We start from the raw sequence: 25,049 nt of genomic DNA on the forward strand, positions 1-25,049 counted from the left end.
TAGGGCAGCAGTTTCTTGGCACCCCACAGGATGTTGGGGGGGGGCAGGGTTAGCCATCTCTCAGGCACACACGGAGCAAGGGACGTTCTCCCTCGGCAGGCTGAGTGCAGTGGTTCTCTGCCAAGGTACCCCCGGGGGTCTTCTGGGGTACGTCAACTTATCTAGAGATTGGCCTCCTTTTACAACAAGCTACGTAAAAAGCGCTAGCGAGGTCAGTACAAATGACAATTTCATGCAGACGAAAGGAGAGAGCCAACGATTCTCCAGTAGCAGTGCGCTGGGACGCTTTGGGAATTTGACGTCTGATTTTTGCAGGCAAGTCGTTTTGAAGTGAGGTGTGTAATTTGGGGGTGCGCAAGACCAGTCAGACTCCTAAAAGGGGTCCCGTAGGCTGGAAAGGTGGCGTGCAGTGCAGTAGGGTGGCTGGCTTTTTCCTGCGAGGGTTCCCGAAAGAGGGGGGGAAATGTTTTCTGCCAAAAATTCAGAAAAGAAAGAAACAAACAAAAACAAAAAAAGGGACAGTTTTGGGGGGTGTTTCATTTGTTCTTTCCCCTTCTCCCCCCCCCGAAAAGTATTTGGGGGGAGCTCCGAAGCCCCCCATAATATCTCTCACATTGATAAATTGAAAAATCTGGTTGATGGAAAATTACAACCAGTTTCTCCTGATCCACCCCCCATTCCTGCACACCTGGTGTGTCTTTTCTGACATCTACATTAAGAGCTCTCTGGAGGGAGGACTGTATTTTGTGTGTCTGTACAGCACCTGACACAACTGGGGCCTGGTCCACGGCTGGGGGGGTGGGTCTGCCTCCACACTACTGTAATACAGCCATAAAAAAATGCACAGTGTCTAGTGCAATGAGGTCATGGCCTATGACTGAGTCTCCTAGATGCTACAAATACACCTAATCACAATAAAAATGTACAGCACCTGACACAATGGGGTCCTGGTCAATGACTAGGATGTCTAGGAGCTACTGTAATACACCTAATAGCCATAAAAATGTTCTACACCTGGCAGCATTGAGTCCTGGTCCATGACTGAAGCTCCCAGCTGCTACTGTAGTATGTGTAATTACAACAGAAATGTACAGCGCCCAACACAATGGGGTCCTGAGCCATGACGGGCTCCTAAGTGCTACCGTAATACACCTAATAGCCATAAAATTTGCAGCCCTTAGGGACCCTCCTTGACTGGGGCTCCTAAGTGCTCCCATCATAGAAGCAACAGCCCTACACCACATGCTGGAGAGGAGCCGCTCAATAGGTATTGTGGTCTAGTGGGTAGGGCACTGGACTGGGCCTCTGGAGACCTAGGTTCTAGTCCCACTTCTGCCATTGCCTTGCTGCGTGTCCTTGGGCAAGTCCCTTTCCTTGCTCCGTGCCTCAGTTTCCCCTCCCACACGTCAGAGAATCCAAGCCCAGAAGGCATCCTTGTGATCATCTGTCGCTGACCTCCTGTATAACCCAAGCGCTAAGACTGCTCTGAATTAGTTCTTAGAATCATAGAAGATTAGGGTTGGAAGAGACCTCAGGAGGTATCTAGTCCAACCCCCTGCTCAAAGCAGGACCAATCCCCAACTAAATCATCCCAGCCAGGGCTTTGTCAAGCCGGGCCTTAAAAACCTCTAAGGAAGGAGATTCCACCACCTCCCTAGGGAACCCATCCCAGTGCTTCACCACCCTCCTAGTGAAATAGTGTTTCCTAATATCCAACCTAGACCTCCCCCACTGCAACTTGAGACCATTACTCCTTGTTCTGTCATCTGTCACCACTGAGAACAGCCGAGCTCCATCCTCTTTGGAACCCCCTTCAGGTAGTTGAAGGCTGCTATCAAATCCCCCCTCACTCTTCTCTTCTGCAGACTAAATAACCCCAGTTCCCTCAGCCTCTCTGCATAAGTCATGTCCTCCAGCCCCCTGATCATTTTCGTTGCCCTCTGCTGGACTCTCTCCAATTTGTCCACATCAGTGTGGGGCCCAAAACTGGACGCAATACTCCAGATGTGGCCTCACCAGTGCCGAATAGAGGGGAATGATCATGTCCCTCGATCTGCTGGCAATGCTCCTACTAATACAGCCCAATATGCCTTTAGCCTTCTTGGTAACAAGGGCACGTGGCTGACTCATATCCAGCTTCTCGTCCACTGTAACCCCTAGGTCCTTTTCTGCAGAACTGCTGCTTCGCCAGTCGATCCCCAGTCTGTAGCGGTCCAAGAGATTCTTCTGTCCTAAGGGCAGGACTCTGCACTTGTCCTTGTTGAACCTCATCAGATTTCTGGTTTGAACTAGAGCAGATCTTTCAGGGGGAAAAAACATCCAGTCTCGATTGGTGTATGAGCTCGTGAGCTCTTCGGGGCAGGGGCTGTCTCTCTGTCTGTGCAGCGCCCGGCACAATGGGGCCTGCAGCTGGTGCTGGAATTCTGCTAGTAGGTTGAAGATGAACCGCCCCAATAGGGAAGGATCGTTCCAAAAGTTATCACTGACCTTCCGAAAGTGGGGGCTCAGAGAGGGCGAGGAAGCTCGTCAAAAAGGCCCTGAAGTCTAACATGGCAAATGCTTGGATGGGAAGCTGCTTATACGCACGGAGGAGAGTCCCAAGAGGCAAGGAAGCTGTGCGTGAAAGAGACGCCATCCCCACCCCCCGGGGAGCTGAGAGCCACTCTGGGCTCTTCCTGGTTCTGGCGTGACTGGTAGGTAAGGAGCCAGCAAGCCAAATTGTGCCCTCGCTGGCGTACTCAATCCAGGACGTCGGTGGAGGTGTGGCACAGGAGGATGGTGGTAAATTGCAGAGGGGTCAGAGAAGAGCCATGAGAATGATCAAGGGATTGGGAAGCCTTCTAGTGAGAGGCTTAAGGAGCTCAGTCTCTTTAGCTTAACGACGAGAAGGTTAAGAGGTGATTTGACCCCAGCCTACCCGTAGCCACGTGGGGAATAAGAATTTGATCCTGGGCTCGTCAGTCTAGCAGAGGAAGGTCGAACATGATCCAACGGCTGGAAGTTGAAGCTAGACACATTCAGGCTGGAAATGAGCTGCCAGTTTTTAACTGTGAGAGTGATTAACCACGGGAACACCTTGCCGAGAGGGGCGGCGGGTTCTTCATTGCTGGCAATTTTTAAATTAAGGCTGGGTTTTTGTTTGAAAAGACCTGGTCTAATTCAAACAGGAATTACTTCAGTGAAGTCCTATGGCCCTGTGCTACACAGGGGAGCCAGATGATCACAATGGGCCCGTCTGGCCTTGGCATCTGAGGCCCTGTGAATGAGAAGCACTGGACAGAATTCTGTCTCCTGGGATAAGGGGCATGGCAGGGGAGATGCACAGCTGGCTGGGGAGGGGAGAGGCGTGGCCAGCAACTCTGTGTTACAACCAGGGCCAGCTTTACGCCGATTCACCCGATGCCCCAGAATCGGGCCCTGTGCCGAAGAGGGCCCCACGCCTAAAGGGGCCCCGCTCCAGGGGTCTTTGGTGGCATTTCAGCGGCGGGGGGGTCTTCGGTGCTGCGGAAAACCTGGAGCGGACCCCCCCTGCCACCGAGTATTCCAATCAGGTCCCGTGGGTCATAAAGTCGGCCCTGGTTTACAACAGCCTTGGGGCTGCTCTGACTTCTGCTGGGATCAGCCAGCCCCAGGATCTGGAGCGGGGGGAGGGTGGGTTGTAAATAGAGCAGTATCCAGCCATTCTTCTCCTTTTCCTCCTGCACTGTGCTCAAATGCAGCCCTGTGTTAGGGCTCAGTGCCTTCAAATCCTGCTCTCATGTACACCTAGGCATTGCACCGGGGTAACCAGGAGCAGCATGTGCCCCAATGCTGGGAACAGGGCTAACCCTTCCTTTGGTGGTGCTGGTGATGATGAGACGACGAATCAGGAGCTGGACTAGAATCCAGCTAATCCAGCTACTGGGAATGAGAAGTAGCAAAACCTCCGGGGGCTCAGAAGGGACCGATCTGGGACCCAAGCGGTTACGCCAGTGCCAATCAGGACCCAGTGTGAAATGCTCTGGATTTACAGCCCAAAGCAGGATCAGGCACCGTAGCAGGATCTCCTAATAATCATCACCCGTAGCGCTTTCCGTCAGCCGATCTCAAAGCACTTTATAAAGAAGGTTGGTATCGTTATCCTCGTTTTACAGATGGGGAAACCGAGGCACAGAGCGACCGCAAAAGGAACTGATTTGCCTCTCACCCAGCAAGCAGAGCTGGAACTAGAAGACAAGACTAGAGGCCCAGTCCAGGTCTTAGATGGTCGTGTGGCCTAGGGATCAAACATTATAATTAGCTTTGCAGTAGCACCGAGGAGCCCCTATTGTGCTAAGTATCAGAGGGGTAGCCGTGTTAGTCTGGTTCTGTAGAAGCAGCAAAGAATCCTGTGGCACCTTATAGACTAACAGACGTTTTGCAGCATGAGCTTTCGTGGGTGAATACCCACTTCTTCGGATGGGCACTGTACATTTTGATTGCTATTAGGTATATTACTGTAATGCCTAGGGACACCCCCTCGCAGTCATAGCCTAGGGCTCCATTGTGCCAGGCGCTGTATATTTTTAGTGCTGTTGGGAGTATTACAGTAGTGCCTAGGTGCCCCAAGACCCCATTGTGCCAGGCGCTGTACAGACATGGAACAAAACACTGTCTCTGCCCTTAATCATGTCCTGCCCTGCGGTGAGCTGGGATCACAGGAACAATGACCTTTGCGTCTCCAGCTCCCTGTCACTTGTGTGGCTGGGGGAGCCAATGCCAGGGGAGATTTTTCGTGTGGCTCCTGGAGGGTGCCGTCCGGCTGTGACCTGCAGATCCCAGGGGGTTGTCTGACTGTGGCTTGTGGATCCTGGGTGGGGGATCTGGCTGTGACGAGTGGATCCTGGCGCTGTCTGGCTGTGGCCTGCGGGTCCCAGAGGGAGAGTGGGGAGTTGGCTGGCTGTATTCCACCCAAGGAGGCACTCCATGCAGTCCTTTAAAAATAGAGGGGCTTGTATTACATCCCTGGTGCCTCGTTAATCAGTGAGACTCTCTGCTGGAGGATGCTGGGGCCAGATCCCCAAGAGATACAAAACAGTGTCGCTCCCACTGGAGTCACTGGGGCCAGATCCCCACCTGGTGTAAATCGGCATTGCTCGGTGGAGCTGTGCCAGTTTACATCAGCCAAGGATCCGGCCAGGACAGTTCAGCGAGAGGCAGGGGTGTGTTTGGTGGAGGACGACGCTGACGGTTTTTGTGCTTTAGGGCACAATCGGGTCACTTTTCCGGGGTGGGGATGGGGTGCCAAGGGAGAGGCGAAGATTCCTCTTCTCCCACTGTGATGTTACAGCCCAGGTAGGTGGCAGTGGGATGGATGGGAGCAGGGTTAGACCTTTCTGTGCAGCATCGGTTACTTCCTGTGTCCTTACACTGCAGCGTCCCACTCCTTTGGGAAGGAGCAAACCCTCCCCTCAAAGCCAGGGAAGGGGCGGGCTGCTTGGCTGGGCGGGCTGTTGGTGGGTGCGGTGGGATCCTTCCCCTCCGGCTGGCTCAGAGGGGGTGGCTGTTTGGCAGCGCGCTCAGGACACGGGAATCCGCTTGGCACTAACCGGGCTCCCTTGTGGGCAACCCGGATCCGATGAGCCAGAGCTCCCCTCCAGAGGGGGCAGATGGGGCAGGCTGTGGGGGTGCAGAAGCTCATGCATTTTGTGGGGGAAATTTCAGCCCCTCTCGCTGCTCAGGCAATGGACTGGGACTCGGGATTCCTGGGTTCTATTCCCAGGCCTGGCACCTGCGGGACCTTGGATGAGCCATTTACAGCTCTGCCTGTTCCCCCGGCTCTGATCGGGGAAAGCAGATCGCCTGAGCTCTTGGTCTAATATCTGTGTACCGTGCCCAGCCCACATAGGATCGTCAGCTCATCTAGTCTGGCCTCCTGTGGCCCCCCAGCATTGACCCCAATAGCTCTAGTGAGACTGAAGCGTTTCAGGCCTCGGGAGGCGGAAGGCAGAGACCAGGAGAGTCCGAGGTGCCCACAGTGCCCGGGGCCCTGCCGGGGCGGGGAATTGTCCGGGTGGGCGGTGTCCTGACGGGCTGCACTCCATGTGCCAAGCGCAACAGGGCCCTGATCCGGATTGGAGCTAGAGGAGTCTGACCCTGGGGCATCCGTGGCGGAGTCCTGTCCCCCTGCCTTTGGCCTCGTGCCCATCAAATCCACCCCAGGCTCAGCCGGGGCCGGGCACCCCCCCCCCCCCGCCCGCCTGACTCGCTCCGTCGCTTCCTCCTAGGTGGCCTCTGCCTGGACCTGGGCCGCCGGGTGCTCTGCAAGTGCCGGCCAGGCTTCGCCGGCACCCGCTGCGAGCGCAACATTGACGACTGCGCCTGCAACCCCTGCGTCAACGGTGGCACCTGCCTGGACGGGCCCAACAGCTACACCTGCTCCTGCACCCTGGGCTACGGCGGCAAGGACTGCAGCGTGCGGGTGGACGCCTGCGGCTCCAGCCCCTGCCTCAACAGCGGCACCTGCTACACCCACTTCTCCGGCCACGTCTGCGAGTGCTCGGCCGGCTACATGGGCTCCAGCTGCGAGTTCAAGGTGCAGAGCCCCAGCCCGGCCAGCAGCCGGCAGCTGGCGGTCGACGACCCCTTCCCGATGGCCCTGGCCGTCTCCTTCGCCCTGGGGCTGGTGACTCTGGCCCTGGTGGCGTGCGCCGCGCTGGCGGTGCTGCGGCAGGTGAGGCAGGGCCGCAAGGCGGGGAAGGGCACCGTGCGGAATGACCTGGACACCATCAACAACCTGAAGGAGAGGGAAGGTTTCCTCATTGCACCCGGGCGGTTCAAGGTGCCCAACAAAGAGCCCAAGTTTGGCAGCGACGGCCTCCGGGACAAGTTCAATTGCAAGCGGAAGCTGCTGGATCTCAGCGGGGACGCCGCCTGCAAGAAGAAGCCGGAGAAGTAAGTGACTGGGCCTCCTTTCCCTTGCATCTTGTGGGCCCAGCTCCCTTTCCCCAGGTCGGTGCGTGCGGGGTCTGTGTTTGCTGGAATCGGTGCCGTGCCTCCAGATTGGTGCGGCGCAGGTGTCGGCGAATAGGTGCAGATCGGTGGGTGCGGTGCGGTGGCTGGCGAGTCAGGGCGTGATGTCTGAAATCAGTGGGGGGGGTGGCACTGCAGTCATTGCCAACTGGGTACATGATTTCTGAAATCAGCCAGCCATTTGGCACATGATTTCTGAACTCAGTGGAGGTGCTGCAGTCACTGGCAATTCAGGGCGTGAGTTCTGAAATTGGTGCGCTTCAGTGGGTGTGTTGCAATCACTGGCAACTCAATGCGATTCAGTGGCACGTGCCGCAGTCGCTGGCAATTGGGGGTGGATTTCCGGATATCTTCACAGACATCAGTGTCGTTCGCCATGCTGCAAAGCCTGGCTCTCAGAATTGCTGGGTGCTCCCAGCTCGAGTTGAAATAAAGGGGCGGTCCAGGTGTTTAGCACCTCTGTTAATCAGGACCTTGCAGCCTGGATCAAATTCAGCCCTGGTGTAAGAGGGCACAGCTTCCACTGATGTCAATGAGAATTGCCCCAGGACGGAATCTTGCACCATGTCCCTGTGGCGTGCTCAGCTGGCATCAGTGCAGTGAATCAGGCACTGCAGATCTCCGTGGAGTGTTCTCTGAAGTGTAGGGTGACGATTCAGTATTTACACTCCTGGTCAGTGCAGATTTTGATTGCAGTGGGCTGATTTCACTGACTATGCAATCAGTGCAATCAGTCTACTGCAATCAGTGTAGCTTAGTGACTCAATGCAGCTCTCTATTGCAAGGCAGGACTCTGGATAGTGGGCGAAATCAGCCTCCTGCACCACAGTCATTGCAATTCAGTTCGGATCTCCATTGCAGTGGGCTGATTTCAGTGGCTGTGCATCAACAGTGCACTGCAGTCAGTGGAATCGATCCGTTTTTATCAAAACACTGTTGCAACTCAGCACGGATCTCGATCACGGGGCTGATTTCACTGCCTGTGCAATCAGAATGGCACTGCACTCAGTGGAATCACTCCACCGCATTTGAGATCTGCACTGGCGTGTTGACTGCAGAGCCCTACTGATTGACCAGCCTGGGAATTCAGTCCCTTGAAATCGGCACGCACCAGTGCAGTCCTCCCCCAGTTGCAACTCTGCAGAGCTGCGCAGCATGTTGCGTTGCCATCTTGTGCATGGGGAATCACCTGCAGAGTTTGCATCTGGGGCTGAGGGGTGTCCGTGCAGATGAGACCTTTGTAATGAACACGGGGGAATTTTGCCTGTCGAATTTTAGCAGCAGCGGAAGGCCTCAGCCTATGTAAAAACAGACGTCTGTGTATACAAATTATAACTGACATTTAGAAGAAGGCGAAGGGGTTTTTCCAGCTGTTGACGGAGTGTGTCGAAATGGCCTGCAGCTCTGTCTTAGGCAGCAGCATTGACGGGAAGAGCCGGGGGGAAAGCAACATGAAGCTGAATCTCAGGATGAGCTGCTCGAAGCTGAGATCCGTTGGGCTGGGAATGGGCTTCGTAATGGACGGGGTGTGAGTGCGGTTTAAAATCAGGCTGGACAAAGGCTTGGAGAAGGCGCGGGCCAGAGGGACCCTGCACTTGCTAAGGGATGTGGATTGAAGTTAGAAACCCATCAAGTCACTGAGACCAGCTCTTGCTGCTCTGAGGGCCGCCCCATCCCTCCTTGAGCACAAGGAGAATCCCCAGTAGCGGGATTGGGGTCTATGACACACAGCAGAGAGGTTCTGATTCCAGCCACTCGAAGGCGGCAGCAGCAGCGGTGTAAGCTGCATCCTTGAGTGTGTTTCAGCCCTGCCCTCTACTGGATGCAATCGGAGCTGCCCCGCCGTGGGTCATAAACCCTCTACTGGGTGCAGAGCGTCTCTTTTAGGCCGAGGAGGGGCAGGGGCAGAGCTGGGCTTGTGGAGCAGGAGGGTCCGAGCTGCGTGCCTGTGACGGTTCAAGCGGGAAGCTTAGGTGCTCCCGCGAGGCTGTAGCCAGACAGGGGGTTACTTTGGCAGACTCGCTGGAATGACACGGCAGAGAAGAACAGCAGCGCGTGTGCTCGTGTCTTCCCTGCGAATAGCAAGGAGGCAGGTCCCTTCCCACGACCCCAGCTCCTGCTAGTCTAGGAGTCCCCATTCATCCAGCAAGGGGAAGGCAGGCTGGCCTGGAACATTCATTTCCTGCCTCTGAGCTGCTCCAGGCAAAGCAGTGGCAGTCGCCCTGGGCCTCGGTTTACCTGCGGGATAGCCATGCTTCCCTGCCTCCTGGGGGCGCTGCGGTGCCCCGCCCATCCACGCTGGCAGCTGGATCGGACCGAGAGAGATGTGAATCCTTTATCCTGATTCTTAGGGGCACTAGATCTAAACTGAGGGGCTCGATTGGGGTGTCTCCCCAATAGGCCTCGGCCCCTTTCTGTGGGCCCTGAGCAGCAGGAGGGCCGAGCTCTATGGGCCTTTGCTCATCTGGGAAAGGTTTGTTCAAAGCCAAGGTGTAGCCCTGGTGTGTGTGTGGGGGGGAAGGAGATTGCCACTGGGCTGCACCTCCACGTGCCTCCTCGGCAGTAGCCTGTGCCACTGGCGGTCGTAGCCACATGCGATGCAGTGAGAGAGGGAATTGCTGGGGCCGGGAGCTGCGGGGGGAGTGGGGCGGCCTGGCTGTGCCAGCGGGGATTGCCTGGCTGTTCCCCCATATTAGCAGTGGGCACCAGATGGATGGTCGTGGGGGGCAGTCTGTGTACCCTGCCCCCAGGCCGGGATTCTGCCCTCTGCTAGCAGGAGGTATAAGGCAGGGGGTCCCCCGGGGTGCAGGGCGGGGATGGCTGAGCTCCAGAAAGAGGCGACGCCATCAGATGTTTCGAGCAGCTTCGTCTGCTGGAGTAGGATGTTTAAGAAAGGGAGCATTGCGTAGTGGGTTCTATCCCCTGCTGTGGGAGGGGAGTGGGGTCTAGTGGTTAGAGGGCGGGGGCTGGGAGTCTGGACTCCTGGGTTCTCTTCTGCCTCTGAGTCCCCGTTTGATGGTGTTCAAGTCACATTCTCACGTCCTGGGTTTCCTGTCTGTACAGTGTGTGTATGTGTGTGTGAAGCTCAGTGACCAGAGAGCAGTGGTGAAGCGCCTCGAGCCAGCCCCCAAAGCAGCATCTTGTTGGGGGCCTGATGGGACACCTGCCCCTTCTCCCCCAGTGGCTCCGTGTCAGCTTTGGATCAGCCCTGCACGGAGGCCAGCGTCTCTCCATCAGCACCTGGGGCTGAGCTGTGGCCCGCGCTTTGCTCCTGTGTGTGAGCTGCGGGGCTCTCTGGGGCTATGCAGTCAGCAGGGCTGGGGCTTGCTCCTTGGGACGGCCTGGGACCGGCATTCGCTGCAGGCCTAGAATTCATCTCCCCCCTCCGCCCCGCGCCCCGGAGCCGGCTCCGCTCCTCCTCCAGCCGTGCTGCAAAGACCGAGCATTCGGGGGACACGGTGACTTTGAGCACGGGTGCTTTATTCCTGTTGAGGCATCACCTAAGGAGCCCCCCGCGAGGCTTCCCCGCGGTACCCAGGGCTGTACGGCACCTCGCTGCCACCTCTCCTTAGCGCGGGGGAGCATTGTCGGGGGCTGCCGGGGCTCAGGTCCCCGACTCCGCCGGCCAGCGGCACCTCAAGCACTCCCCTCTCCGCCTGCGCAGGCTCTGCCGTCCCGCTGCAGGTCCCTGTGCTCACCCCTGAGCCCTCCACGCGCCCTCCGGAGAGTCCAGCTCCTCTGGTCCCAGCTCCGCCTCGGTTCCCTGCGCCGCTCCACACACGAGGGTCGCCCGGTGTCCGGTTTTCGACTGGAACGTCCAGTTGAACAGGGCACCTGACCGTGTCCAGTCAGAAACACCCACCGGACACCCAAAGTCCGGTTACTGCCTGCCGGGCTGCCGGGACAATTGGAGCCAAGCAAGCGGATGACAGGCAGGGAGGCGCTGTGAGAGGATCGTGGCGCAGAGCCGGCAGTGGGGGGGCAGCAAGTGGTTATGCCACCGCCATCCTCCCCCCAGCCTGTGCCCGCTCCCACCTCACGCCGCCGGAGCCTCCCTCGCCGCCTCTTCCAGCAGCAGCCACGTCGGCGGTGGCAGCAGCAGCGCCGGGCATGGGCAGCGAGAGCGCACCCAGGAGCAGCCCAGGCTCCTGCCCTGCAGGCAGTGCCCCCCCCCCGCCACTGCCAGCTCCCACCTTCTATGGGTGAGTAGCTGGGTCGGGGCGCCCTCCCCGCGCACCTGCTGTGCCCCCTGCCTGGCGCCCGGGCCAGCCCGCGGGGAAGGGGGTTCCCACTCGGCCCTGGCAGGAGGTCCCTGCTCCCCCAAGTGAGGGGGGAGTGTTTCACCTCCCTTTCGACCCCTCTCCCCGCCACGGCGCACACAGCCTGGAGCCGCTGTGTCCCCAGCCATCCCCTGCGGCTGGAAAACCCCACGTGCCCCGCACACCCAATGGGGTCACGGTGGCTCTGAGCCTCACCCCCACCTTCCAGGCATGCACCCTGCCTCTGCAAACAACCCTCCCCCCCCCCCCCCGCCACACCGCTGCAGAACCTAGAGCCGGCTCCTCTCCCACTCATTCCCCAGGAGAAACAGGGAGACCACAGTCCCCCCCACCCCCACCTGCCCCAGATCCCATCAGCCTGGAATTACTATGTGCTGTATCTTTGCCCTTGGTGTGTATATGTGTGTGGGGGGGTCCGTACTGGATCTTATTTAAAGCTCTAACTTTTTTGGGGGGGGCACTGGAGATTTAGCTCAGTAGAGTCGGTCTCTCTCCTTCTCCCCGCATTCTTCCCTCCCCCCTCCTTGATGCGTCTTAAGGAGGGTCCTAAATACCCGCTGCCTGGTTGGGGTTATTTACGGGACTTGCCTCGTTGATCCGTGGACCTTCTCTCTGGCCAGCACCGAGCTCTCTGCAGAGAGGGACGTTTCACCCGCTCCAAGTGCGGTTTTGGGGATGGTGAGGCCCGGGTGCTGTCTCTTTGGACAGAGGAGGGGGCAAGACTGGGCTTTTCAGCCAAACTGAAAATGCAGCCCGCCAAAGTCCATGTTTTGCTTTCGTTGTACAGAGGGGAGACGGGGAATCAGAGCCGGCTTCTGTGGCTGAAATACGTTTTCTGCTTGGATATTTGGTGCTGCCCAGTACTGTTCCTGGTGCAGGTTCCAGGGGGGCAGCCGGGTTAGTCTGTATCAGCAAAAACAAGGAGTCCTTGTGGCACCTTAGGGACGAACAAATGGATTTGGGCATAAGCTTTCGTGGGCTAGAACCCACTTCATCAGATGCATGGAGCACAGGAGCCAACTTCTCATGGAGCCGGGGGGTGCTCACGCCCCTGCCCTGACTCCACCCCTGCCCTGCCCCTGTCCCGCCCCCATTCCAACCCCTTCCCCAAAGTCCCTGCCCCGACTCCGCTCCCTCCCTGCCGCTATTGGACCCCTCCCCAAATCCCCATCCCAGCCCCACCTCCTCCCCTGAATGTGCCACACTCCCTCTCCTCTCCGCCCCCCCTTTCGTGGCAGCAAGCGCTGGGAGCCAGGGGGAAAAAGAAGCCACGTGTCATGCTCAGGGGAGGAGCGGAGGTGGATGTGAGCTGGGGTGGGGTGGGGCGCTGAGCACCCACCAATTTTTCCCCATGGGTGCTCCAGCCCCAGAGCACCCACGGGATGGGCGCCTATGGCATGGAGTGAAAAATACAGTAAGCAGTATGTATATTACAGCACATGAAAATATGGGAGTTGCCTTACCAAGTGGGGGGGAGTCAGTGCTAAGAAGGCCAATTCAATTAAGGTGGAAGTGGCCCATTCGCAACAGGTGATAAGAAGGGTGAATATCAGAGAGGGAAAATTACTTTTGTAGTGCTAACGAGCAATCAAGGTGGACCTGCCCATTTCCAACAGCTGACAAGAAGCTGTGAGTATCAGCAGAGGGAAAATTATTTTGGGAGTGGCTGGGTCACTACAAAATCTTTATTCAGGCGTAATTTGAATGTGTCCTGTTTGCAAATGAATTCCAGTTCTGCAGTTTCTTGTTGAAGTCCGTTTCTGAAGTTTTTCTGTTGAAGAATGGCCACTTTTAAGTCTGTTATTGAGTGTCCAGGGAGATCGAAGTGTTCTCCTGCTGGGTTTTGAATGTTACAATTCTTGATGGCTGATTTGTGTCCAGTACAACGTAGCGGGCCAGTCCCTTGTGTAGTAATTCTCAGTATCCCAACAGTTCTCTGTTGAAGGGTTCAAGTATTAGAGGGGGAGCCGTGTTAGTCTGGATCTGTAAAAGCAGCAAAGAGTCCTGTGGCACCTTATAGACTAACAGATGTATTGGAGCATGAGCTTTCGTGGGTGAACTCCCACTTCGTCGGATGCACAGGACTCTTTGCTGCTGTTGAAAGGTTGTTATGGCAGCAGTCTCTTCCCTCTTCTTTTCCGTAGCAGCTCTGGTTCGGTGCAGGGTTGGGGATGGAGGTAATGGCACTTATTGCAGTGGTTGTGAGCAACTCCTTGGCACTTCCCAGAGTACCCTGACAAATACTGCATAGGGTGACCAGCTGTCCCGATTTTATAGGGACAGCCCCGATATCCGGGCCTTTGTCTTATAGAGGCACCTATTACGCCTCCCTCCCCTGTCCTGATTTTTCACACTTGCTGTCTGGTCGCCCTCGTATTGCAGCAAATCTTCACCTCCCTCCTTTCCTCAGAAAGGATAATGGTTAAGATTGAAAGCGAGGGGAGGAAACGTGCCATTTTCTACAGTAATTCCTGCTTTGGGGCTTAGGTGGTTTTGATTTGATTGATTGGAGGGGAGAGAAGTGAGTGGGGCGGGTCCTCTGGGGAGGGGGCGGAGCCAGGGGAAGGGCCTTTGGGGGCGGAGCAGTTTTCAGACGTTGGAAAGTTGGCAACTCTACCATGCAGGTCGCTGGATGTCATGAACAAGATACTCTCCTGGCTAGTAATGTACGGCTCACCAGTGCTTATGAGAGAACCGTGCGGTCAGCTGGCCTCTTCGGTGAAGGATCCAGGGGGTCCCCTGCCACCCCTAGACATACAGACCCATCCTTTGTCCTTATCTGGAAACAGAGCCCCCCCCACACACAGCCCCCTTGCTAATCGTTCCTTCCTGTAGATTTCCTCTCTTGTCAATTTTGCAATCTCTTGATTAGCCTTAATACGCAAACTGGCCCCCAGTGTGAGGCCTAGATTCCAAGGCCGCCGTGGTCATCCGGGCTGATCTCCTGCATCAGGAGAAATGCCCCTGGGGTGACCAGAAAGCAAATGCGAAAAATCGGCACAGGGGGTGGGGGGTAATAGGAGCCTATATAAGAAAAAGCCCCAAATATCGGGACTGTCCCTATAAAATTGGGACATCTGCTCACCCTAAATGCCCTGCAATAATTCAGAGAGCAGAGCATTTAGAAAAACATCCCGGCTTGATTTAAATGCCGCCGGTGATGGTGAATCCACAGTGCCCCTTGGGTTTGTGACTCTCACCGCTTAAAGTGTAAGCCTCGTGGCCAGGCTGCGTACAACGCACAAGACACGTGGCCGGACAGGGAGATAGGAACTTCTCCGAGGTACATCACCCCCTGGTGCCCTCCCTTCACTCCAAGGTATTAAGAACATGATTTCCAGTATAGCTACATAATGCCGTAAATATTATCCTTGCGTATCTCTGGCAATGACTCTGATGTCCAATAGGTTACTGGCTATTAGCGGAGACTCACACGCCAACCCCTGGTGAATAATTAGGCATGTATCCACCCCAGAGGAGTAGGGTCGTCAGTTTTGGTTGGACGTATTCCTGGAGGTTTCATCACACGACATCATCTTTAATTAAAGATTCATTTCTAATTGCTGGAGACTCCAGGGCAATCCTGGAGGGTTGGCCACCTTAGCTGTGGGCCAGGATCAGGGGCTGGAGGGGGTGTGTGTTGTGTTGTGGGCTGGGATCGGGGGCTGGAGGGGAGGGGTGTTGTGTCGTGGGCTGGGATTGGGGGCTGGAGGGGAGGGGTGTTGTGTCGTGGGCTGGGAGGGTGTGTGCGTTGTGTTGCGGGCTGGGATAAGGGGCTGGAGTGGGTGTGTGCGTTGTGTTGTGGGCTGGGATAAGGGGCTGGAGTGCATGTGTGCGTTGTGTTGTGGGCTGGGATAAGGGGCTGGAGTGGGTGTGTGCGTTGTGTTGTATGCCGGGATAAGGGGCTGGATAGGGTTGCCAACTGTCTAATCCAGGGGTAGGCAACCTATGGCACAGATGCCGAAGGCGGCACGCGAGCTGATTTCCAGAGGCACTCACACTGCCCGAGTCCTGGCCACCGGTCCGGGGGGCTCTGCATTTTAATTTAATTTTAAATGAAGCTTCTTAAACATTTTAAAAACCTTATTTACTTTACATACAACAACAGTTTAGTTCTATATTATAGACTTATAGAAAGAGACCTTCTAAAAACATTACAATGTGTGACTGGCACGTGAAACCTTAAATCAGAGTGAATAAATGAAGACTCGGCACAGCACTTCTGAAAGGCTGCCGACCCCCCTGGTCTAATCACACAAACCCAAACGCCCTTGTCCCGCCCCTTGCCCCAGCCCTTCCCCGAGGCCCCACCCCCGCTCACTCCAGCCCCCTCCCTCCGTCGCTCTCTCTCCCAACCCTCATTCATTTTTCACTGGGCTGGGGCAGGGGGTTTGGCTTCTGGGCTGGAGGGTGGGGTCGAGAGGTTCAGAATGTGCGGGGGCGCTCCTAGCTGAGCCTGGGGCATGGAGGTGGGGTGTGTAGGGGGGTAAGGGGTGTGGAGGGGGTGAGGGCTCTGGGAGGAAGTTTGGGTGTGGGAGGGGGCTTAGGGTTGGTGCAGAGGGTTTGGGGTATGGGATGCAGGCTCTGGGAGGGAGTTTGGTTGTGGGGAGGGGCTCTGGGATGGGGCAGGGGGTTTGGGTGCAGGAGGGGGCGAGGGGTACGGGAGGGGGTGAGGGATACAGGCTCCGGGAGGGAGTTTGGGGTGTGGGAGGGGTCTCAGGATTGGTGCAGGGGGGTTGGGATGTGGGATGCAATCTCCGGGAGGGAGTTTGGGGGTGGGGAGGGGCTCGGGGTTGGTGCAGGGGGGTTGGGGGTGTGGGATGCAGGCTGTGGGAGGGAGTTTCGGTATGGGAGGGGGCTCAGGGTTGGTGCAGGGGGGTTGGAGTGTGGGATACAGGCTCCAGGAGGGAGTTTGGGGTGTGGGAGGGGTCTCAGGATTGTTGCAGGGGGTTTGGGGTGTGGGATGCAGGCTCTGGGAGGGAGTTTGGGTGTGGGGGAGGCTCAGGGTTGGGGCAGGGGGGTTGGGTGCAGGAGGGGGCTCAGGATTGGTGCAGGGGGTTTGGGGTGTGGGATACAGGCTCCGGGAGGGGGGTTGGGTGCAGGAGGGGGCTCAGGATTGGTGCAGGGGGTTTGGGGTGTGGGATACAGGCTCCGGGAGGGAGTTTGGGTGTCGGGAGGGTCTCAGGGATGGGGTAGGGGGTTTGGGTGCAGGAGGGGGCGAGGGATGCAGGCTCCAGCCAGGCACCACTTACGTTGGGTGGCTCCCGGAAGCCGTGACGTGTCCGGCAGCAGCTCCTAGGCTCGGGGGCGGCCAGGCAGCTGTGTGTGCCACTCCTGCCTGCAGGCGCTACCCCCGCAGCTCCTCATTCAGGGGCGCCATTTCAGATTGGAGGGGGCGACTTTAACCATGATTCCAGGGGCTACTTAGGCACCTGAAAACTCTAGGGGTTTTTTTTTTTTCAGATAATAATTTAGAAATGAGCTGCTCGGAGCACGGTATCTAATTCTTATATATATAAAAAAAGAGAATAAAATAAATATTAGACCCACTCAGCTCTAATACGAACACGTTCTCACCTCTTGTGTGACGTCACTAAGGGACACCGGTTAGGGTTAACAGTGGAATGTAGATTCTTACTTTGCTACTAACTCTTGATTACAACAACTGAAACGATTGCAGACGAATGCAGAGGACTTTCTAGCGCTTTTTTTTGCAGTTCACCAAGCTTGGAACACATTTCACGTGTGAAACATCCCACTAGGGCAAGGCCCAGTGAGGTTCATGTGGCACCTGCCTGGGGCGGGCACTAGGGCTGTTCCTTCCCTGCAAATAATAAACTAGCAACTGACCTTAAACCAGAGTGAAACTGACACTTTCAAGTCACTTTCACAGTATTGCCAATCCCAAATGGTCAAAAATCATGAATCGGGCACACCAAAAATCATGAGATTGGCTTTAAAATCATGAGATTGGCTTTAAAATCATGCGATCATGTAAAAATCATAGAGTTGGGGTTCTTTTTATTCGCCTTCTGCTGATTGACTCTTTAGGGTGTGCTGGCATCACATTTGGAAGCTTTCTCCAAAGCCAGGAGGGCTAGAAACTTCATTTTTCTTTAAGAATGAAGGCTGAAATCATCACATCTCCACTTGACTCCAGGAGCTGGGGCTTTAAGGAAAACAATACAAATCATGAGAGTTGGCAATCCTGCGTTCACTTTTGTTTTAAGGCTAGTTACTTTCCAGAAGCCTGTTAAACACAACACTCCAGTGACTGAATTGCAGGTCTCACAGGAGAATATTTAAAACCAAACACCGTATTTTAAAATTGAGGGGAAAAAAATGACTTTTGAGGTGTATCTGGGCCGCTGCAGGCAGGAAAGGAAAATAAACAGGGACAGGAGCTCTGGGCAGCTCTTCCATTTGAAAGAAAGTTGGAGGGTCAAATCTGGTATCAGGGGGTAGCCGTGTTAGTCTGTATCCACAAAAACAACAAGGAGGCCGGTGGCACCTTAAAGACGAACAGATTTATTTGGGCATCAGCTTTCGTGAGTAACAACCCCACTTCTTCAGAGTGAAAATTAGAGACACAGGAAACACAGTGTTTCCACAGATCCCTCTGCACCCCACAAGCTGCAACCACAGAGCTCGCCCAGCGCCCCAAAAGGGAAAACCACTCCTTGGCAGCCCTAACCTTGCAAAACCCAGGGACCTGTAGGAGGCGCTGAACTGGGGGGAGGTGGTGCCACTGAAATCTTCTGGTCTGTATCCAGTAAAACTTCTGTTGCCACCAGCACCTCCACTCAGAGATATTAACATGTGCTCAATAACTACACACGTCACACGACAGCTGAGCCATCTCAGCCCGGACTACACGTTTCAGACACATTGGCTCAGGGCCTGTATTTTCTGGCATATTCTGAACGGGGCTGAGCGCACAAATGGTGCCCAGTGGCTAGTACAAATCATACAATAACCATCGACTTGACGCACTCTGTGGGTGCAGCTGCGGTGCTTTGTGCTGGAATGGACCTGGACACAGATGAAACCTAAGTTCCCTGTAAGCCGTGCGGCCGTGCGGCAGCCTGTTCAGTGCTGTGCAAGTGCTCAGAGAACCCGCCCCCAGAGACCTGCTGTGGCCGGGGCATCCCTCCCACCCCTGCCCCGGCCCCAACTCAGCCCCGGACCGGCCGGGAGAGGGGCACCCCTCCTGCAGCCCCAGCCCCAGCCCTCTCCCCCGCGCCGTAGCCCCAGAGCACCCTGCTGCACCCCAAACCCCCCAGCCCAGAGCCCGCACCCCTCCCCCCACATCTCAACCCTCTGCCCCAGCCCCGAGTCCCCTCCCACTGCCTGAACCCCTCGGCCCCACCCCCGCCCCATGAATTTTGTTATCTGCACAGGTATGAAGGTCACGTGTCACACATCCCCTCCACATTGGTGCACATGCAATTCATTCCGCACACGGGTGGGGAAAATTCGAGGCAGCCCTGGCTGAAACCCTAAAACTTTTGAGGCACTAAACTCCACTGAGGCTGCGATGATACTTTCCGATTCCTTCCTTTTCTCCAGCTCAAAACAAAACGAACTGGGTTTCAGTTACAATGGGCAATGACGCAGCAGCGCTTGCTCTGCAGCCTGGCCAGGGGCAGAACCGGCCACCTCTTGGGCGTTAACTGATCTCCTCTCATCTGACTCTTTGTTCTCCATCCCGCCTGACCCCTGGGCTGCTTTCCACGTTGTCGGTCATGACGATCCTGGGACCGTCCGCTGGAGTCTGAGAATCGGCCTCCTTGGCTTTGCTCCCATTTACCAGCGTCCTCCTTTTCTGCAGCCTGCAGCAGAGAGAGAGGCTGGGCTACTGGGTAAGGAGGTGGCCCCGAAAGACCTGGGTTCTTCCCGCCCCCCATGGACTTCCTGTCCGACCTCAGGCCAGTGCCTTAAAGACAGAGTTTCAAAGCCTTTTAGGCACCCAAACACAGGCGCCAACTCCACGGGTGCTCCGGGGCTGGAGCACCCATGGGGAAAAAATGGTGGGTGCTTAGCACCCACCAGCAGCCCCCTTATCAGCACCTCTCCCACCCACCGGCAGGCCCCGCAGATCAGCACCTCCTCCCGCCCACCGTGAACAGCTGTTTTGCGGCGTGCAGGAGGCTGGGAGGGGAGGACGCAGCTTGCTCGGGGGAGGGGGCAGGACTGGGCTGGAAGAAGCGGAGTGGAGGTGGGGCCGGGGCTTTGGGGGAGGGGATGGAGTGGAGGCGGGGCTTGGGGCGGAGCCAGAGGTCGAACACCCCCTGGCCCTTTGAAAAGTCGGCGCCTGTGCACCCAAAGATGCAGCGAGGCATCTAGAGGGGTTTACAAAGCACCTATCCTAGGCGCTTCGGAAAAGCCCACTAGGTGCCTAAATACCTTTGAAAATCTGGCTTTTGGTCTGTGTGGGGCTCAGTGCCCCATCTGTACAATGGGGAGAACAGCCCGGCTCGACCTCGCCGAGGAGCTGGGGGGAGAAATCGGTTAGACCGTGTGAGGCGCTCGGATCCTACGGAGATGGGGCCACATAAGTGCCGCGGGGAGAGTGAGAACTTCTCTCTACGCTGCTCGCCCTTCCCGTCTTTCCACCTGTGCCCCCAGATCTCCCCCTTTTCTGAATGTAACCTTGGCTCAGAGGGCTTGGCTGTATTTCTTCGGAGTCCCCTGCCTTCTCTCTAAAACCAGTGGTCCCCAACCTTTTCCGGGTGGCGGGCACCGGACGACGAGCCACCGTGGCCGGCGGACGAGCATCCGCCGAAACGCCGCCAAGAAGCAGCAACTTCAAGGGGCGTTGCCATCGCCGCCGAAATGCCACCGAAAATCAGCGGCATTTCGGTGGCGACGCCTCTTGAAGACACCACTTTTCAGTGGCATTTTGGCAGATGCTTGTCCGCCGGTGAGTATGCGGGCGCACATATATGTCCCGGTGGGCGCTATGGCGCCTGGCTGCCCACGGGCACCACGTTGGGGACCACTCCTCTAAAACAACCCCTCCCACAGAGGGATTCCTGTTTTACAGGCTACACTTCCAGATCCTTTCATTAATCACCAGCCCTTTCTTATCTTAATCACCCGGCATCTGTAAACAAAATACTGACTCCCCGCCCCAGGGGCACCGCCCCTCTGCAGAATTTAACATTTCACACTAATGCTGGGCTGTAGTTAAGAGCTCCACCTGGGAGCTCGCACACCTCCTGTGTGAAACTCGGGGGGGTTTGCACCCCCACCCTGGCCCCGCTAAATGGCGCCCCATCTATGTTCCCAGCCAATGGGAGCTGCGGAGTCAGCGCTCGGGGCGGTGGCAGTGTGCGGAGACCCCCCTGGCCGCGCCTCTGCCTCGGAGCCACAGCTGGAGATGCTGGCTGCTTCCCGGAGCGGTGCGGAGCCACGGCAGGCAGGGAACCTGCCTTGCTGCCGGACTTTCACTGGCCTAAAATCTCCCAGTTTGGCTTCAGTAGCCTCCAGGAGATCGAGCCCGATTCTGAGAGACTCCCAGCCAAACCAGGAGGATTGGCAACCCTAGGGCTGTAGGGGGTGTGTGTTGTGTTGTGGGCTGGGATCGGGGGCTGGAAGGTGTGTGTGTTGTGGGCTGGGATCGGGGGCTGGAAGGTGTGTGTGTTGTGGGCTGGGATTGGGGCTGGAGGGGGTCTGTGTTGTGTTGTGGGCTGGGATCGGGGCTGGAGGGGGTCTGTGTTGTGTTGTGGGCTGGGATCGGGGCTGGAGGGGGTCTGTGTTGTGTTGTGGGCTGGGATCGGGGCTGGAGGGGGTCTGTGTTGTTTTCTGGGCTGGGATCTGGGGCTGGAGTGTGTGTTGCGGGCCAGGATCGGGGCTGGATAAGGTTGCCAAATGTCTAATCCAGGGGTCGGCAACCTTTCATAAGGGCTGTGCCGAGTCTTCATTTAGTCACTCTAACTTTAAGGTTTCGCGTGCCAGTCATACATTTTAACCTTTGTAGAAGGTCTCTTTCTAGAAGACTATAAGATATAACTAAACTATTGTTGTATGTAAAGTAAATAAGGTTTTAAAAATGTTTAGGAAGCTTCATTTAAAATTAAATTAAAATGCAGAGCCCCCCGGACCGGTGGCCAGGACCCGGGCAGTGTGAGTGCCACTGAAAATCAGCTCGCGTGCCGCCTTCGGCATCTGTGCCATAAGTTGCCTACCCCTGGTCTAATCGCACAAACCCAAACACCTTTGCCCCACCCCATACCCTGCCCCTTCTCCAAGGCCCTGCCTCCTGCTCACTCCACCTCCTCTCCCTCCATCGCTCACTTTCCCCCACCCTCACTCACTTTCACCAGGCTGGGGCAAGGGGTTGGGGTTGGGGTGTGTGAGGGGGTGAGAGGTGCAGGTTCTGGGAGAGAGTTTGGGTGCAGGAGGGGGTTCTGGGCTGGGGCAGGGGGTTGGGGTGCAGGAGGGGGTGAGAGGTGCAGGTTCTGGGAGAGAGTTTGGGTGCAGGAGGGGGTTCTGGGCTGGGGGAGGGGGTTGGGGTGCAGGAGGGGGTGAGAGGTGCAGGTTCTGGGAGGGAGTTTGGGTGCGGGAGGGGGTTCTGGGCTGGGGCAGGGGGTTGGGGTGCAGGAGGGGGTGAGAGGTGCAGGTTCTGGGAGGGAGTTTGGGAGCGGGAGGGGGTTCTGGGCTGGGGCAGGGGGTTGGGGTGCAGGAGGGGGTGAGAGGTGCAGGTTCTGGGAGAGAGTTTGGGTGCGGGAGGGGGTTCTGGGCTGGGGCAGGGGGTTGGGGTGCAGGAGGGGGTGAGAGGTGCAGGTTCTGGGAGGGAGTTTGGGTGCGGGAGGGGGTTCTGGGCTGGGGCAGGGGGTTGGGGTGCAGGAGGGGGTGAGAGGTGCAGGTTCTGGGAGGGAGTTAGGGTGCGGGAGGGGGTTCTGGGCTGGGGCAGGGGGTTGGGGTGTGTGAGGGGGTGAGAGGTGCAGGTTCTGGGAGGGAGTTTGGGAGCGGGAGGGGGTTCTGGGCTGGGGCAGGGGGTTGGGGTGCAGGAGTGGGTGAGAGGTGCAGGTTCTGGGAGGGAGTTTGGGTGCGGGAGGGGGTTCTGGGCTGGGGCAGGGGGTTGGGGTGTGTGAGGGGGTGAGAGGTGCAGGTTCTGGGAGGGAGTTTGGGAGCGGGAGGGGGTTCTGGGCTGGGGCAAGGGGTAGGGGTGCAGGAGGGGGTGAGAGGTGCAGGTTCTGGGAGGGAGTTTGGGTGCGGGAGGGGGTTCTGGGCTGGGGCAGGGGGTTGGGGTGCAGGAGGGGGTGAGGGGTTCAAGCTCCGGCCGGGCGGTGCTTACCTCGGGTGGCTCCCCGAAGCGATGACATGTCTGGCAGCAGCTCCCACACTCAGGGGTGGCCAGGTGGCGGTGCGAGCTGCCCCTGCTTGCAGGCACCGGCCCCCTAGCTCCCATTGGCCACGGTTCCCAGTTCCCGGCCAATGGGAGCTGTGGAGTCGGCAGTCAGGGCGGGGGCAGCCCGTGGAGACCTCCCTGGCCACGCCTCCACCTAGGAGCTGCTGATGAATATGGCAGCCGCTTCCGGGAGTGGTGCGGAGTCAGGGCAGGCAAGGAGCCTGCCTTAGCCCTGCTGCACTGCTGGACTTTTAGCAGCCTAAAATCTCCCAGATTGGCTTCAGTAGCCTCCAGGAGAATGAGCCCGATTCCAGGAGACTCCCAGGCAAACCGGGAGGGTTGGCAACCCTAGGGCTGAAGGGGTTGTGTGTTGTGTTGTGGGCTGGGATCACTGGCTGGAGCGGGTGTGCGTTGTGTTGTGGGCTTGGATCAGGGCCAGAGGGGACCTTTGTTGTGTTGTGGGCTGGTGTTGGAGGGGGTCTGTGTTTTTTGTTGCAGGCTGGGATTGGGGGCTGGAGGGGGGGTGTTGTGTTGTGTGCTGGGATCCCTGGCTAGAGCGGGTGTGTGTTGTGTTGTGGGCCTGGATCAGGGCTGGAGGGGACCTTTGTTGTGTTGTGGGCTGGTGTTGGAGGGGGTGTGCGTTGTGTTGCAGGCTGGGATCGGGGGTTGTAGGGTTTGTGTTTTGTTGCGGGCTGGGATCGGGGGCTTGAGGGTGTGTGTGTGTGTTGCAGGCTGGGATCAGGGGCTGGAGGGGGTATGTGTTGTGTTGTGGGCTGGGATCCCTGGCTAGAGCGGGTGTGTGTTGTGTTGTGGGCCTGGATCAGGGCTGGAGGGGACCTTTGTTGTGTTGTGGGCTGGTGTTGGAGGGGGTGTGCGTTGTGTTGCAGGCTGGGATCGGGGGTTGTAGGGTTTGTGTTTTGTTGCGGGCTGGGATCGGGGGCTTGAGGGTGTGTGTGTGTGTTGCAGGCTGGGATCAGGGGCTGGAGGGGGTATGTGTTGTGTTGTGGGCTGGGATCCCTGGCTAGAGCGGGTGTGTGTTGTGTTGTGGGCCTGGATCAGGGCTGGAGGGGACCTTTGTTGTGTTGTGGGCTGGTGTTGGAGGGGGTGTGCGTTGTGTTGCAGGCTGGGATCGGGGGTTGTAGGGTTTGTGTTTTGTTGCGGGCTGGGATCAGGGGCTGGAGGGTGTGTGTTGTGTTGTGAGCTGGGATAAGGGGCTGGAGGGTGTGTGTGTTGTGAGCTGGGATCGGGGGCTGGAGGGGTGTGTGGGGGTTTTGTTGCGAGATGGCTGGAGGGGAATGTACATTGTGTCTAAGGCTGGGATAAGGATAAGAAGCAGCAGGGTGTGTGTTTTCTGTTGTGGGCTCGGATCAGGGGCTGTAGGGATATGTGCGTTGTTTTGGGGGCTGTAGGGGGTGTGTGTTGTGTTGTGGGCACGGATCAAAGCTGCAAGGCATATTTGTTGTGTTGTGGGCCAGGGTTGGAAGGAGTCTGTGTTGTGGACTGGGATCTGGGTTCAAGGGGGGTCTCTGTTGTGGGCCAGGATCTGGGTGTGAGGTGGTCTCTGTTATGTTGTGGCTGGGATTGGGGGCTGGTGGGTTTGTGTGTTGTGCATTGTGTCATGGGCTAGGATTGGGGCCGGAGGGGGTTGTGTGTTGTGTTGTGGCCTGGGATCGGGGGTTGGAGAGATGTGTGTTTTGTTGGGGGCTGGAGGGGTGTGCATTGTGTCGTGGGCTGGGGTCAAGGGTTGGAGGGGGTGTGAACATAACATAAGAACGGCCGTACCGGGTCAGACCAAAGGTCCATCTAGCCCAGTATCTGTCTACCGACAGTGGCCAATGCCAGGTGCCCCAGAGGGAGTGAACCTAACAGGCAATGATCAAGTGATCTCTCTCCTGCCATCCATCTCCACCCTCTGACGAACAGAGGCTAGGGACACCATTCTTACCCATTCTGGCTAATAGCCATTTATGGACTTAGCCACCATGAATTTATCCAGTCCCCTTTTAAACATTGTTATAGTCCTAGCCTTCACAACCTCCTCAGGTAAGGAGTTCCACAAGTTGACTGTGCGCTGCGTGAAGAAGAACTTCCTTTTATTTGTTTTAAACCTGCTGCCTATTAATTTCATTTGGTGACCCCTAGTTCTTGTATTATGGGAATAAGTAAATAACTTTTCCTTATCCACTTTCTCAACATCACTCATGATTTTATATACCTCTATCATGTCCCCCCTTAGTCTCCTCTTTTCCAAGCTGAAGAGTCCTAGCCTCTTTAATCTTTCCTCGTATGGGACCCTCTCTAAACCCCTAATCATTTTAGTTGCCCTTTTCTGAACCTTTTCTAGTGCTAGAATATCTTTTTTGAGATGAGGAGACCACATCTGTACACAGTATTCGAGATGTGGGCGTACCATCGATTTATAT

The 25,049-nt window shown here is 56.9% G+C and overlaps 1 protein-coding gene across 2 annotated transcripts in view; it reads left to right on the plus strand.

The window, feature by feature from the left end:
• DLL3 (delta like canonical Notch ligand 3) overlaps positions 1-25,049 on the plus strand; it is a 289,255-nt gene that overhangs the window by 65,764 nt on the left and 198,442 nt on the right. For both annotated transcript variants that reach the window (XM_044988212.1, XM_044988213.1), the window contains exon 9: positions 6,246-6,912. In XM_044988212.1, coding sequence (XP_044844147.1) covers positions 6,246-6,912 — 667 coding nt within the window. The remainder of the gene's footprint in view (positions 1-6,245; positions 6,913-25,049) is intronic.

This window comes from Mauremys mutica, chromosome 15 (assembly GCF_020497125.1).
Source record: "Mauremys mutica isolate MM-2020 ecotype Southern chromosome 15, ASM2049712v1, whole genome shotgun sequence".
NCBI classification, from domain to species: Eukaryota; Metazoa; Chordata; order Testudines; family Geoemydidae; genus Mauremys; species Mauremys mutica.